Source organism: Trichoplusia ni, chromosome 5, assembly GCF_003590095.1.
Source record: "Trichoplusia ni isolate ovarian cell line Hi5 chromosome 5, tn1, whole genome shotgun sequence".
Taxonomy (NCBI): domain Eukaryota; kingdom Metazoa; phylum Arthropoda; class Insecta; order Lepidoptera; family Noctuidae; genus Trichoplusia; species Trichoplusia ni.
In genome coordinates this window covers 13869923-13887439 of record NC_039482.1, presented here as the reverse complement: position 1 = coordinate 13887439, position 17517 = coordinate 13869923, and the positions used below count along the sequence as shown (strand labels likewise).

General features: G+C 35.0%; 1 protein-coding gene across 3 annotated transcripts; it reads right to left on the bottom strand.

Annotated features, from left to right (window-relative positions):
- Positions 1 to 83: 83 nt before the first annotated feature.
- On the bottom strand, positions 84 to 17331 carry LOC113494590 (probable uridine-cytidine kinase). Of its 3 annotated transcripts, none has more exons than XM_026873002.1 (7): positions 15000 to 15337; positions 13343 to 13602; positions 12897 to 13039; positions 11923 to 12020; positions 10116 to 10164; positions 3095 to 3249; positions 84 to 2776 (listed from the first exon to the last, which is right to left on the bottom strand). In XM_026873002.1, exons 1-6 carry the CDS (start codon positions 15189 to 15191, stop codon positions 3104 to 3106), a joined length of 888 nt encoding a protein of 295 aa, XP_026728803.1. In that variant the 5' UTR covers positions 15192 to 15337; the 3' UTR covers positions 84 to 2776; positions 3095 to 3103. The 3 variants fall into 3 exon arrangements, with proteins under 3 accessions (XP_026728803.1, XP_026728802.1, XP_026728801.1); XM_026873001.1 differs by lacking the exons at positions 84 to 2776; positions 3095 to 3249 and adding exons at positions 7664 to 9698; positions 17069 to 17331 and having other exon boundaries at positions 15000 to 15227; XM_026873000.1 differs by lacking the exons at positions 84 to 2776; positions 3095 to 3249 and adding an exon at positions 7664 to 9698 and having other exon boundaries at positions 15000 to 15338.
- Between the last annotated feature and the right edge of the window lie 186 nt (positions 17332 to 17517).

Below are 17517 nucleotides of genomic sequence, written 5' to 3'. Positions count from 1 at the left end.
GATCAAATTTTATATTTTGTCTTTTATTACCTAAATCCCACAAGTCCTTCAAGCAAAATGTTAGGGAAATAAAACTAATAAGGTTTTATTTTAAAAATAATATATTTTGTACAATATTTGTGTGTAAACAACGGATTATTGCGTCGAAATACAAAACAGAATGTAGTACGGAATAGATACTTATGAACATACAGAGAAAGCAATTAGCTGCTGGCAAGTAATAACAAAATATATTTTTTGCCAATAACGCTACAGCCAAATGAGAATCGAATAAATCCACAAACTACTATTTTAATATATTTTACTTTTTGGTCATAATTAACAATAAAATAATTTAATACGAAAATAAAAAATAGTAAGCTAGCCTTACTTGCCAGCAGAGCTAGTTCTATTTCACTAAAAAAAAAACATTTAATATTACAAGAATCAATATAAAAACAATCACTTAACTAATAAAACATGTAAACACATTCTTTGGTACAAAAACAGTGGGCTAACACCTAAAGCAGTATCATGTGGTGTGAAAGAGACGGCGCTCTACACCGCAGTATTCTATCTCGCTTCTACAATGCAAGTTCTCCTTTAAAATTCGGTGTTAGGCCCTCAGGCGCTATGTTCTACGCGTTAATAAAGGCAAGCCAATCAAAATAAGGACAAAAATAACATCCATTTTGAAATGATAGCAGACTATGACGTCAAAATATCCGCTTGTCTTTTTAAAACTTAAATTATAGTAAATAACATTGAAATAAATTCATTATCTGCGATTATCTCAAAACGTATCTTACATTCATTTTACGATATTAGGTAGATGTTAACAAATATAGCAGGTCCGCATAATGTTTCTAGCTAGAGTCAAGCTATTTCTTTTGGCTCAGGCAATGGATCATTCTATCCTGAGGTGTCCTCGGCGTGGGTTGAAGTCATAAGCTCTTATTTAAGAATTATAATTAATATATATTATTTAAGGATATCTCTTTAAGGATTTATTGTAAAATCGGAGAAAAAAAATTGGTCGACGTCAGAAGTTACAAAAAAAAATGTCAGACGAACACTTTTGAATATTTGAACGTAGCTTGAATATTCACACTATACGATCATGCCACGTTTGTTAACTAATAAATAAGCATTCATAATTTAAATAACAAAATCAACATACACGATAGGCATTAAAGACGCAAAACAATATTACAAGTTCCTATGTTACTGTGAATGTGTCATCACATTAATATACTGCCGCTTAAAAACTAAATAGTTATAATCAGCCTAGATACGTTAAAACATTACTGCTATTTACGTTAAAGTGAAAGACAAAAAACAGAAAAATAATATTCATGATTTTTACGAGAGATTTACGATTGGATCGTTTTCCAATTAGCTTCGTTGGAAGAGAGAAAGGTCTAGCACGTACGCACTTGGGAGTCGGAATACAATATTGAAGTCAAAATATCAAATTCTTACCAGGGAGGCTAATAGGTACCGGCTCTCCCAATACGTAATCCGTGCCTATCTCGTATAACATATGAGGAAACTTGTCTACAAGCTACTCCTTACTCTAAATACAAACTATAATAAATAAAATCAACAACAAAATAGCGAATATCGCGCATTAATACGACAATCTTTCTTAACAGCCTCGATCATTCCTAACTATCCATTAACACCTGACTAGGAACACACTGTGGACGTCCGCAGGGAAGAGAACTCGCACGGAGTCGACATCCAACACTTTTAGGTACGTTTTAAAATTCTTTGGCACCTTTGGCTAACTTACATTCAACTTCCCAAATAAACGTCCGCTTAATGTCAGCTTTTAAAAAAATATAACTTTAAACAATCCTTTTCAAAGCTTAGTTACGTATTTATTTAATAATTTATCTTATTTACGATTTAAAAGGACAAACAAAGGAACATCAAAATTTCTAACAGACCGAATAAGTACTAATGCCGTTGAGCATACGTTTTGAAAGTTTCCATTGACTAGTACACAACTAGAGGATTTGTATAACATTGTTTTATCTACTAGATATGTTGCTCGCTTGTGAGATTTTTAACTATTTTGTTAATTAATTTACTTATACCTAGGTCTAGATTTTCGTGCAACAGATGTTTCTCTAATATGGCGCTGCGAATGGCGGGAAAAATCTACGTAGTCGATAAACGAGGCGGAACACGATTTCATAAAAAAATAATTTGTGCTTCTAACGCTGTCACTAGAGTTGAGAAGAGAATTGACGAACATTCTAATGGATACAAGTTACTGAGACATTAAAACAACTAAACTTACAATGTTATAATAATTTACGTCGATAAGTACCACCTTTATTATCAAGGCACACCACTATAGGTCCGGTCTTTTACGAGCCCCTTATAAATATCTAATTTTAAGCTTATCTATTATCCAAAGATTATTCTAACGAGTGTCTACCTATGTTCACGACCATTGTCCCTTGGGGAGTGAGCACGGCTCCGAGCAGTACCGACACTTGGTCGCTTTGACTTAAGCATACATTGTCAACGTAAGCTATACTTACAAGTATTGATTTCAAGGTGTTATACACCACGAGTATTCTGTCTTAGGTTCTGTAGCTGGACCATTGACAATAGTATGCGTGAGCCATAGAGTAGTCTTAGCTTATAGATAACATAGGTAACTGTGTCGAGGCCGCGTAAGGGAAGCTTGCGAGTGAGTCCGCCGCCGGGCGCTGCAGTCGCGGTGCCGGCACATCGCCTCTATATCTCAAATTATTGCTGGTGTTGCTCTTATGTGTTATGTCTGGAAGCAGAATAAATCATTTAGTAAGCATATGGAAAGAAAATAGATGCTCTCTTGTATGAAGAACTTGTGCTATTCACGCAAAGAGAGCAGAGAGAGGCTATTTGCATAGCCTGCCTGAGTGTTGTGGAAATTTGCCCCTATACGATTGTTCGACCGACTTCAAAGAGGAGGAGGTTCTCAATTCGTTTGTTTTTTTTTTCTAATTCTGTTACTCATTTCACCCATTTTGACACAGTGGTATTTATTTGAAGTCGGTTGTATGTTTTTCTATATTTTTTATGGCTTCTTGGAGCTGTTTTAAGAAGGATCCCTTACGTAGGCGGTCTAGTGCGGGCGGCCGCCCTTGCCGGCGCGCTGCGGGCTGCCGGGCACTGACGACGAGGACAGCCCCAGCTCCAGCGCGATGCTCTTGTCGGCCGGACTGCGCTTCAGGTAGTCCGAGATGTGCTGCACGATCAGGTCGATGGCCACTGCGGTCACGACACAATATCACACAATGTCAAGTATATTGTAAGAAGGGGTGGTATGGAGGGAGGGGTATTCACGATTGACAAAGGGAAGTGCTGTAATGTGTATTTATCTTTTTCTTTATCATGATAGAGACGGCATTACACTTGACTCTTAGCTCACGTCGTTTGTTAATTAGGCGGCAAATGTTTAATATAGCAGTACCACAATGATGCTAATGTCTTAGTTAACTGATACGTTAATGGCTATATGATTTTTATATAGGGTTACGTAGTTGGTCTTCATAGGTTCAATTCTAGACTTGTGAGAGAAACTTTTGCTGCTTGCTGCCTTACATATCTACTAACTAATGAATAAAATTCTCTAGACTCTAGACTTCAGTAGCAATGGAATGGTGCTTGAAAATTTGTATGTGATCTATTTCTAACCATGTTTTACAAATCATAAATGATTTGACTTGATTGATTGAAAATAGGCGATGGTAATGAAAAACATAGCAACTATGCCATAGAAAAATAAGTACCAGGTTCAAACCCGAAGTAAGCTCGAGAGAAAAGCAAGAAACAAATTAATAAAACAATGGAAATAGAAATCAACCTTCATCAACCGTCTTAAAATAACAGAGGTAATAAAAAGCTAAGTAAAAGTACAGTAAGGAGAATGGATAAAATAATTAGTCTCGTCGGTAAAGAGCCGTGTATGCGTTGCCAGGCGGAAAGAATCGAGTTGAAGAGAATCGACTAAGCATTCGAATTAAAATGTGGTAATAATAAAGCTTGATTTTACACTTTTCTCTATCTCAGTCACCACTTATTGCAATTTAAAACTTAGTAAAAGGGTACTTATTAAAACAAAACTATTTTATACGAAATAAGGTCTCATTTCATTATAAAAAAAAACACAGCAACAGGTTTGCAAACACTTTATTCATTTAAAATATACATAAATGGCTTCAATAATACATCATTTTTAATTGGAAATATACAATGACGTAATATAAAGGAACGATATAAATTGTTTGTGCAGATTGAGGGGAATACATTAGTGTTTAGCTTAAAACAATACATTTCAACATAGAATTAAAACAATTGTAATATGCAATTCATATACCTAAACAGGGTACAACATAATACATATATATTTTTTATATAATATGCCACAACATCACACAACGCCACCCAGTCTCAAACTAAGAGATTGTATTACAAGTAGACAACTAATATATATTAATTAAACCCAGAAATAGCACAAATGATTGTGCTCATTACACTAACATTTGTCCTGGGTGGGAATCGAACCCACGACCTCTAGTATAGCAGTCAGGGTCATTAACCACTAGACCAATAGGCCATCTACCTCAACAATTTCAATACATCCCGAAAAACGCATGGGTTTTTATATAAAAATAGTATTCATGTTACCAAAAACGTGTTATTAATATTTACAAATGTAACATAATTGAAATGTAGTTTTAAACAAAACATTAATGTATTGACATGTAAGTAGAGGGTAGATAACGCACACAGATATATAAATAGATACACACATACATACACTAGGTACTGTATATAAATGCTACGTAAAATGCGGATCTATCAATACAGATGATTGTGCATCACAAATTATATAATTGATAGTTCCAATACGTAAGGTGTAAGAGTTCATTATTTAAACTGTAGTAACTATCGTGAGATTGATTCATTCATGAGCTGACGTGGATCGCCAGTCGAACTGTTCGACTCGCGATCCCGCCGCGCCAGCTCATGATTAAGGACTCCAGTTGGGACCCAAACTAGTCGGGAACCCCTGATTAATACGCGTGAGTAAACCGTTACATCATTTAATAATAAACTGTAATAAGATGTTGACTCATATTTATATTAATTAAAAGGGAACTGAAATTAGTAAGAAACTTGGGGTTGATAATGTAACAACTAACGCCAGTTTTCTGAAAAACTTCAAACAAGACGTTTTCATTATATCAATAAGGAACTCTTAAGATAAGATCAAATAGCAAAAGATGGTGGACTTTTTATTTTAATCGAAAATAGTCTTTAATACTTCTTTAAACCTACTTCACGAAAGTTCACAACTGTTGCTCATAATTTCCAGATTTCTCAAACAATAATTACCATTGTGACATTAAAGTCGGTTTTCATTTAACATCTATTCTATTATATTCTTTAAGTGAAAAAACTAGTGTCATCATATGTTCGCTATGTACCGGGTTGATGCCGAATAACAAAAAAAATGGTTTGTAATATTGTTTTTACAATTGTTAACTAAATGCATATTATTTCGGTTTTAGTAACAATATAGATTCAGTAATAAAGTACGTATTTTTTTCTTTTACGATTGATACTCAAATAAGGTGCTATGGAGCAGAGACGATCACTACTACAACGACATACAATTTACATACATTTTTACATATTTTTTTACGTTTTCATCTACGTTTTATCACATTACATCATTGGAATTACAACACCTCTGTTTCATTGGACAATCTTTACAATTTAGTATTTCTATACATATCTCTTAATATACATAACTATATTTTAATATATAAAGGAGATTGGATAGATAAAATGTAACTGTCGCGTTTGGTGTCTTTGGAACTGCTTTACACTATAACGAGCTAAGAATTCTAAATAGCGAGACTTTTAATTCATTAAGGTATTATAACAAACCCGACAGCTCAATCATATAATAAATCCAGAAACAGACGGCGTATACGATACTTGATATAACCATTAATAAAATGTAACTAATGCATGCCACGCGACCTGCTAATGTACGAGTCTTTTCCATTGTTTTCAATCAGTCAGTACAAATTCCTATAATTGGGAAATTCAGTATTGGGATGTTGACAAAATGGGAAAAGTAATATCGTCTATATTATACAATAAAAAATATAAGATGTATTTAGACAGTTAAAGAGAATTAAAGTTGTTTAGACGGTGCGAGGAATAGCATAGCAACAAGTTGCTTTACATTGCCGTCAATGATCAGTCACTTTTGTTGCTATTGGAGTATCACTCATCAAGGTATAACAACCTGTACGACATTTCTCGCATCGTCTAAATAAGACTTTAAAGTTCACTAGTGGAGACTAGTAACGTCAGTAGCTAGGACCATTGCTCGAACAAAATGTACCTATTACAAAGTGACGAAGCGTTTTTCCAATTCATAAAATTCGCGCTGTCTAAGTAGTTGTACTTCATAAAAGAAAAAATACGATTGTATAACACTTTCATACCATATCTAAAAGAAAAAAAAATGTCAACACCCCAATACTTCAAATTATTATTACATTTTTGTTTGTGTTTTGGGACAAATGCTACAATATATATTTCATTTTGGAACTTAACAAATTCATTATATTCAATTATAATGCGAAATTATTTCAAATATTTATTTGTATATTTGTAAAAGTGGTAAAAGGAAAGTTATACTTAAAATCTACATACGATACAGACTTTAATTTTAGGAACAACATTGTAAGAACATATAATAGTTTTATTAGGAATTTCCTATTTAAGATCTGTAGGTATAAAAATAAAATACACGTTAATAAAATACTATGTATATCAAATAATTGCGTTTGTATTGTGCGTTAACATAGGTAGGGCGATGGATAAGTGCTCGACTGAAGAACTTGGGTGGAAAAATTTACTATATTATTAATAATATATATTATTTTAAAACGAATATGAGTTTATAATGTCCTACTGCTGGGCAAAAGGTCTCATGGTTAGCCCAGCAGTGGGACACTGATGGTGGAGCACAGTGGACAGTTGGAAACTGATATTATAATCAAAATCTTGTACCACAAAAATTCTTAATAGACATATTAAGTGTGTCGCACTTATCCATTCTAGGCAGTTTCTAAAATGAATTTAATTCGACTATTGTCAAGTAACAGAAACATAAAACAAGTTAAACCCTATTCCAATGGCGTATTTTTAAATACTGATCACATATTTTACCAGTAAGCCTGATACAACGAATATATAAAAGTACATGCCTTAAGAAAAAACTAAGAAATTATTATGTTGTAACCATTGATGTATGAAAACCCTGGATGCACAGTCCCGGCAAAAAGCACCCTTCAAAACTGTATTTTAGACAGACATGCTATTTTTAGAATATTCGACCTTATATCCATGTCTTTAAGTTGGTTTTGCAATGAGAGACTACTTACAATATAACACACAGTTTTGAACGGCACTTTTGGATCACGTTTTTCATTTTGAGACACAGGTATGCATGTTGGGTTTTCATATATCATTGGTTGAAACTAATCAAGGCGTAATAAACTTAATTAACTAAACAAAGACCCAATAATAGTTAATAACTAAACTTTGCTCCGAATGTTTCAAATGTTGTAAGGTTTTATTTTAATTTTGTTTTCCATTTGGCGTTTATGGGTATATTGGGGCATTTGGTACGCAGTACACGTCATAACCTTTTCAATTCTATTTGGCTTGGATCTATATAAATATTATATAGTTTCTACAATATAAAGGTATCAAACATAAGCTGAATTCAGGTAAAAATGTTAACTTAAATGACAATTTCCTTACGGATTCGAATGGGATATGAAACGAGCAATCGAGCAATAAATAGAAAAAAAAAATTTTTATGTTAACTGGTCCTACATAATTTAATTTAACTTGTAAAAAATGGCATATTGGACCTCGGCATGGATTACAACCTAGTTTAAAATTTTCTTGGCCAGCCGTATTAGCCGTAGTATCTGACAGAAAAACAAATCTAATCCGTCAGACAGATTTCCTGATGATTATTGATGGCATTTTGGAATCTATTAATTTGAAAACATATAATATTATAATATTTATACATATCTAGAAGCCAGCCTGTACGAATACACTTAAACTATGCTTTGATAAGCTTCAGCCTTATAATAAAATAATAATGGACCTTAACTACGTATTTACTTATACACATGGATATTTGAGAAATACCAAACTGGGAGCACGGGAGACAAGAGGCGGTCACACGAAAACAAAACGGGCTATTTAAACAAGTCTATATATAGGAAATTGAGGATATATATTCATTATTAACCAGAGGTATTTTTATTTGTTAGAACTATACAAAGCTACTTAATTCGTAACCAAGTTGGGCTCCCCTGCCCACCTTGTCACGACTGCATTAAAATGACAAACAACCAATCAACGCTGATTAAAATCACGATTTTAATTGAGGAGGAGAGGGGGTTATAATTAGACCTCTGAAAATTTCCACTATGAGGTCAACCTGTCTTTATAATTGACTTAATATTATGTACTGTGATTATTGTGTCAAATCCGGTTATAAAACTGCAAGGTATATCTCGTCTGTGCTCCCAGCAATAAAGCCTGAAAGCCGTTTACAACACAAGTGAGGTACTAACACTATCCGAGACACGATTAAGCACGAGACTTTGTCATATAAGTACTAATAGTAATGTCTGACTGTTTATGGTTCACGACTTCTGTTCAAAACAGTTGTATTGTGGATGAAACAAATGCTCTGAGAATACCGCCACGTCTTAAAAAGAAAGAGAATAAAGATTGTGAAAGAAAGAGGCAGCTACGTCATGTAGCGCCATCTAGCTTCGACAACTGCGACAATACTTCTTCAAGAGATGGTGGTACGCCCAATGAAAATGGCAGTTTGTGCATTTGACATTATATTTTATAATGCACTAATGGGGAAAAAATAACGATTCTAATCTTTCCTAAGTAAAACTGAGGGGCCCACTACGATGTATTAGAGTAATATTATTGCGGGTGTGAAAGAGAGATACACTCTACGCAGTGTATTGCGCTGTCACGCTTCCCCAACTATAATAATAATATTACATTAAGACGTGGTGGAAGACACTAGGACTTTGTGGACAAAAGTGTCAATTTAGCAATCATTAACGCTGATCGCATCCCACAAATGAGTCACGTGTTACGTTGTCAATTTAATACAATTGAGCGATTAGATCAGCGTCGTTACTTGCGCAATAACACTTGCTTTAACAGCAGCCCCTCTAGCCAAGTGGCATTTCTACAGATTTTTGACCGTTAATAAATAACGCTCAAACGTATGGACAGGACGCTCCATTGGGATAAGTCACGTGACCTTGACCAGTCATCTCCACATTCGAGCGTTTACTATTATCGTTAACGATTGCAGAAATGTCACTCGTCTGGACGAGCTGAAACTACGTATAATGTACGTATAACGGATAACAACTAATACTTAGGTGACAAAGTCTCTTGCGGTGTCGCCGTGGACTATCGGCTGAGCGTGTCCTCCGAGCTGCCCGACAACCTCCTGCCGTTGGTCTCGTCCGCTTCCTGATGCCCGTTACACCCGTTCACGATCTTCGGCGGCGACGCCCTCTTCTTATACATGATATCCCATATATGATGCACGATTAGGTCAATAGCCACTGCAACAATGCAAAACGGACTTTGAACGGACCGAATAAGGTCGGTATTAGCAGCTACATAAGAACATAGCCGCTGCAAACATTGTTGCATTTTTTTTTTAAGTTCGGATACAGAATGGGGCAGTATGCGACCTCGTTGCAGTGGCTATGACCTTGTGGTACTTACCTTTGCTTCGTATCACACTTTTTAAAATACTCAGGTTTTATGGAAAAATATATTTAGAAAGATACGGTGCCTAACGAAAATATACGCTTGTCGATAAAAGTTGACAAATTGGAAAGGCTTTTCAGTGCTATTTAATGAAAATAATATTCAATTTAAAACGTTTCTAAGCGCGATAGATTTACGCAAAATAAAAAACATGATAACTCATCTAAATAATTTAAAAACTTTTTCATATAAAAGTGTATTCTTACCTAAATTGTCTGCTCCTCTGGGGATGATCACGTCAGCGAATTTCTTGGTCTGTAAACGAAAACCACGTATTTCAGTTATTATTGCTATCCATACTAATATTATAAATGCGAAAGTATTTCTGTCTGTCTCGCTAAACTACTGAGCCGATTGTAATTAAATTTGTTATACAGATAGTCTAGAGCCTGAGAAAGGGCTTAGGCTACTTTTTACCTAGAAAAAAGGTAGTAAAGGGCTACTGGGGACTCAAAGTTAATATGAAACTTTTTTTTTACAAACTATTAAAATTTAGGCATTCATTATCTATAGAAAAGTGAAATATAAAATACGGTAGCCAGCACATAGTAACATCATTAATTACCCATCAGTGTTGCACAGTGAAAGTAATAAATTAATGTTTATAGGGATAATTAAATAACTTATTATGTTCATGACATTATTTATCAAGTCAATAAAATATTTTAATGGTTTCCACACGATTTTAAAGTTGTTTCTATTTGGTATATGTCATCATCGGCCTAGCCTTTTCCCAACTATTTTGGGGTCGGCTACCAGTCCAACCGGTTTCAGCTAAGTACCAGTGTTTTACAAGGAGCGACTGCCTATCTGACCTCCTCAACCCAGTTACCTGGGCAACACGACACCCCTTGGTTAGACTAGCTGTCAGACTTTTTTCAGCTTCTGACTATCTGTAACGACTGTCAAAGATGTAGGAATAACAGCCGGGACCCACAATTTAACGTGCCTTCCGAAACACGGAGGAACTCGTTATGACAAAGATGGTCACCCATCCACGGACCAACCGCGTCAAGCATAGCTTAACCTGTGATCGAATCACTTATGCGGTTATAGCTTAGCCACGAGCTCCTCTATCTATTTGGTATATGTGTAACAACAAAAAGAGGAGTTGCAATATTCTAATAGGTGTACGGTTTATTTTTTACAGCGTTGACGACTGGGGATTATTATCATTTATCATTTAAAATCTATTTAGTCCGTGTGATAGATAAATTTAGAAGTATTACATATGTATAATAAACAATAAAAATCTTCAGTATATTTGAGAGGATCAAAGTTTAAGAGGGAGGCTTGTGACGCAACAAAGCAAAATATATTCATAGAAGTGACGTCATGCATGACTTCTACTCACAGGACTTTAAATAATTGTTTGTAGGACTCAAGAAGAATACTTTATTGTCTTTTTTTATCTAATAGACATAGGAAATGTCGACCTATTGAATATACATAATTTACCTCTTCTATATCAGTTGACTACGAATAATTATACTATCTATAAACGAATCCCAGCTTAATAACTACCTACACATGTCGACAGCCGTGTCTGTTTAAAAAACAATGAAGAGTTTATTTAGGAATAAATCTACATAACAGTGCCGAGACACGCCAAAACGAAGCGGAAGGTTTCCAATTGAAATGCATTACCATCAAAATTAACGATTTCAATTGAATTATTAACACATTGTCACTTCTCTTCATCAACTTACACATACATACTCGCACAGTTATTTGCAGTTTCAAGCGATATTATATTAATATGAAAATACTCGCTATAGACCGTGGGCCTGCCCGGAGATGGAGATCAACTATGTTAGTGAAAACTACAGACGTTTTGATTGTGTTTCACAAAAAAGTAAATACGAATATTCAAAAGGTATTCGGGAGTAACATTTTTTCTTGCCATTAAGTTTTGCTAACTTGTATAAAGTTTATTTTCGTGTACAGATATGTTGTTTTTCACTATATGTCCGGCATAGTTGCATAGTAGTGTAAAAGCTGTAACAAACTCACCGGTAAACAGAACTCCTCGAAGGCTGGCTTCACGAAGTTCATGTACTGGTTGAGAACCTGCTCCAGGTCTCTGCCGCGCTCCATAATGTCGCGGGGAACTGCAACACAATCGGAAACAATGAATAACGCTTTTGTGCGGGAGTAGGGGTGTTTGTTTAGAATTTAGTGAAAAGTGTGTTGAATTGACATGATTACCTACTACCAACTTATTTTATTATTTAGATGTCACACTTGGCGGAATATGCTTTTATGAATTCTGAGTTTTGTTCTCATAACATTTGTCATTTTCGAATAAAGAAATGATAACTGATCAGGTCCTGACAACCCTCTAGTGAAATTCTAATCAAATTAAGTACATGGGATTTATTACATATTTTATTAAATGATAAAATACTACGAGGTTATAAAGGTAAATTGTTGTGACTGGATATTGCATAGATTAACAATATTAATATAAGACTAATGTTTTATACTTCGTGGCAGATAATGGAATACTTCATAAACAGTATTAAATTTATATTTCAGGAGTACAAAACTGTGTGTTACATAACGAAAAGTGTTTCTTGGGCAGGAAGGAAGAAGTAAATGTGCTATCAATTTACATACACAATGGTAAACGGCCAATGAAAGCTGACGCCTCGGTTGGCGCGATTTTATGTAGCTCAGATTAATAATACATAAGTGCTACGCGTTATGACGAAGCGAATCAAATTGAAATGGTTTCATTCTAAAAGATAAATAGAACAATTTGCTGTAATACAGTTATGGCTGATTTTACCGTTTATCTATTTCTCGTTACACATTGTGTAATGGAATTGTCAAATACAAATTTAAAATTTACAATGGAGAAATTTAAACCAACTAAACTTGACCAGCGAGTACTAATACAACACACCAGTCTCTTCACCAACAAAGCTACCTAGTACCCAGGTCATTGACCGAGAGTTCAAATTTCTCCATTGTACGCATGTTACCTCTCCTAGCGAGCCTGGTGTCGGAGTCGGTGTCGACGAACAGCTTCATGTGGAACAGCTCGCGCACTTCCGGGAAGTAGAACACCAGGATACCCTCGATGAGCACCACGTCCGCCGGGTATATGGTGTGCGAGCGGTGCGGGCTACGACAACGGTCAACTTTAATAGACATTGTATGGTTTGGCAGTCAGTTGAATTTATTATGCCGTAAATAAAGAAAAACATTTAGACATCAGCGCCGTTTTGTTTGGCTCCACAGTAAAATCTCGAGTTGATCTACAAATTATACGAATTATAAACACTGAGAAGGTGTGACTTTAAATAAACATTAATTAAGTCATACCTGGCAATTAAAATGCTATTTTAAAGAAGAATTGACTAGATAGTGACAGTCACATTTTAAACTAGGGAAATAAATACATCTAAGGCATTTGTATATAGCTTACCTAATAGAATTCGTAATATAATCATATTCTGGCACTTCCACCTTTTTCCCAGCCAATATATCTTTCAAAATCGCCAGCAGTTTCTTGTCATCAAAGGCATCAGGGTGGTCGAAGTTAAACTGTCCACGTTCAGCCCGGAGCCTCTCTGAAGGGGTGAGTGTGCGGTAGAACGAGTCCTGGCTGATGCAAACCACGCGCCGCTCTGTCTGCTCCTTGTGCTGCTGTCCAAGCTTCTCCATTATACGCTGGCATACTGTTGACTGGAAATATGCAGATTTGTTACTTCTATGTATAGTTTACACTGCATGTAGCTTGACTGGTATGAATTTGGATTAAAGTATATACCCGCCTATATACATCCCAATTTCCAGGCAGTATCAACCATTGATCACTAAGCTAGCTCACTGCAGGTTTGCAATTTCAGATTACAATATTTGTTGTCCAGGTTTCTTTATAATGTTTTCCTTTGCTGCTTCTAAGTATATTACTGAATACAGTATAATAATGTGATATTAGAACCCTAATAACCCTGTTTCAGGTTCTTAGGTGGCTGTTTAGGTGGCTTTAATTAAAAAATGTTTTATATAAAGTATCAAAAGATAATAGCTTGGTTTCAAAAAATACTAAGTATTGTGCATAAAACCTAGTAAATTATTCACCATTGACTTGACTAACATTTTTCGTTTTATATTTTAGCACAAAAGTAATCTAATTACCAGAAACAACAATTTGCTACATGTGATAAAGTCCTTAAGTAGACTTTTTAGACAGTTATCAAACAAGACTGACTGGCTAACTGCTCAGATAGTTGAGTAGTATTGTAATTACTACAAACACACTGCAAGATGGTTCACTTCACTTCAAACAGGTTCAATCCCCATATGTGACTGTTTTTGTGCATATAACTTGAATGTTAGTAAGCCCCTGTGATACATGGATTAAATTCCTTAGACCAAGTAAAGGACTTTAAGGAAAAAAAAGGTATTGATCTACAGATATTTGATCACCTGGAAACTTTACTAATCTTTATTCATGGTTCATACTTAACTCTTCAACAATGCAACACTACTTATTTGTCCTACTTTCAATGTTTTCTGTGTTCTACAGAAAATCAGTATAAAAATATTGTGACATACATATTTAGCCCAAATAGCTTATCTAAAATAGATTTGGTGACCTGATTGAAGATTACATGAAAAAAGCATATTGGTCAGACAAATTTTCATTGAAATTTATTTTACTATTATTGTAAAAATGTTTTATCATCTATGTATTTACAACAATAATAAACAAACAAAACAATAAACTTCTTAAACACATCTGTCGTTGTGTATAGCATCATATCATCATTTCTATGAAGTTATCTAACCTCACTAAGATCGACATAGGTAATCAAGAGTTTAATAAAATTAAATTGATAGCAATGTTTTGATTACGACGTAGGAAGTCGAATGTCGGTTCGTTACAATGAGGTTGTGGCATCGAGGTTATATGCTTCTATTATGTTAGACGACAATAACCATATCAGCATCAGCATACAACGATAAATTTTATAAATTCTAAGCACAAAGAAGTTAACCTTTGGATTACGTAAGTTTGAATCCAAGTAAGAAAAATCAATAATGGTAATGGAACCAAAACATTAGGTTAGACTCACCTTCCCACTGGCCGTGCCGCCTGCTACACCGATCAGGAAAGGAGTTTTACTCTCAAAACCATTTGTCGTAGAATAATCAGCAGATTTCTCTGCCATTTTGAATGTATGAATAGATCTTACTTGTTTTCTCACACTTAAAACACCACAATACGCACTAACACGACACTTTTGAAAAAGACCTAACATTGACATTTGATCTCCTGGGTTGCAAGGTCAATAATACTGAAACTATCGTGTAATTTTCAGAGTGCAGTGTTGCTGCATTCAAACTCGTGTCACAAACGAGTCGAGTTCAATCTTCGCGGATATTTAAAAGGAAGGTCGTTACTTGCTATCTTACAATTGTTGCGTCGTTTATCTCTTTTATCATGAAGAATTTCTGAAGTTAATTTACACACTTATGTCGTTGGCTTTAAATACGATAACTGTTAACTTGTAGTCTGCAATGCAGCTTGCGGTGTACGAATGAATAAGTGAGATAGATTCAACAACAAAGATTTACTTAGGTAATCTGTAGATCTTAGCTTAGAAACAAACTTATCATACTTTATAAAAAGAGCAATTCAATCCTAGTTTCACAATACTCCATTCATTTAATTACCTTTTTTAAAAAAAATAAACAGTAGGAGTGAGTTTTGTGTATGAACACTTATAATATAAAATATATATAAGCGAGTTGTTTCTTTTTTTTGTAGTATAACTTTGTTTTTAAATTTTTGTCGTCATTTTATATAGGTTTTAAGTCGTATTTTATTATGAAATTGAGTTTTAGACACAAAAGCACGAAATTTTATTGATCTGATTTGACCAGCTTTTATCCTGCCAGCATGCGTGCCACGCCGCGAACAAAGAGGACTCCAAAGGCGATAAGCTCAAGGCTATGGGGGCAAGTAACGTCTCTTGTTGGTAGTTTCCGACCGAAGATAGAGTTTTGCCATTAATTAAAGTGTGCAGTATTGTCCTGCTACAACATATCTCATAAATTATTTCAAATCTTAAACCTTCTAATGTTTAGGTCCATCTGCTAGGAATATCATTTATGCTACGAATGTAAAGGTCTATTTGCTACAAACATCCAATGTGCCACGAATATCAAGTGTGCTACGTAATAAAAACCCATTTCCCTCCAGCCGTCCCGGTAGTTGCCAAGGTCACGGCAGCTACGAATATAAATTCTGCTACGAAGGACAAGGTCTACGTTTGTCAAGTGATCTCTGAATATGAAGTTGAAATCGTAACAAATGTCTAGTTTGTAAAACAGGCAAGCAACACATGTGATATCTAAGAAGATTGAACTTAGAATGTAAGGAACCAATTTACTACGAATTATACGTGTGCGTATACTGCCAACATGGCATTCTATGCACACGTAAAATTAGTAGACTTGGCGTTGCCAAGTAACATTTTCTACGAATGTCAACTTGACAATGTATGTTACAAATGGCTAATGTGCTATGAATACCAAGGTCTGCCTCAAATTTCGTGTGCTATGAATGAAATGTTTTCCACGTACTTAAAGTGAACTAGGACGTAGAATGGTGTGAGGCCGTTAAACCATCTACAAACATTAATGACACTACGAAAAGAAAAAATCTTATGACATTAAACATCGCTTGAGTAGGTACCTAAATAGCATCATCGGGGCCCAGGCCGAGATCTGGGAACCGATTCTGCTATTTACTCTCGCTGTCAATACAATGAATTTCCAATTATCGTGTTGGCAAAATGCTTAGGAGAATACGAATAGTGTTAAACCAATTTCCATTTTTTCATCCGCCAAAATAGTACAATTGGTGCCCTGATGTCTGACTTAATTACAGTTCTTTTTTCTATTATCTACTCGTTTGAAAGGTTCGAAAAACGCTCAAGAAAGTGTTTGATTAAAGATTGTTTGCGTGATACATAATGCACACTGGCAATTTGGTTTGAAGTTCTTACATTCGGGCGTAGATCTCGTATTATTTGTATAAAGAAAAAAGTTATCCTAACATAGCCAAAAAGTGGGCATATCTTCGAGAAAAAAGGTATTATTTTGTCATTTGAGTAGTTGTAAAACATACTATACTCACTTTCTTGCAGTTTCACCTGTTCCACTAGAATTGCGTGTTGTTGGTACTTAGCACTTTTCTACGAAGCATTAACTTTAACGCGTTATTCAGGAGAAACATTCGTGGAATTAAGTTAATTACCTAATAAAGATCACAAAACAAGTTGACTTTTATTTAGCTGCAAAGTTATTAAGTTGACACAGAATAAATAATTGGTAAGAAAAGGAAAAATCTTCAAACGCACGGAGTCATGTAGGTACTGCTGACTATTGCTCTGCTAAGAGAGTTTTAACACAACTGCAGTACCGATTTGTTTGTGAAATTGTCAAATGTACACTGTGGCGGCAGGGAATCCCCAGATCGTAGACAATCCATTAATCATTAAAAAGTTCTTGATACTTGGGTACTATAGCGTTCGGAAAGCGTGCAAGATTAGTTATTAGTCAGTGGCGTACCTAACTATATCTCTG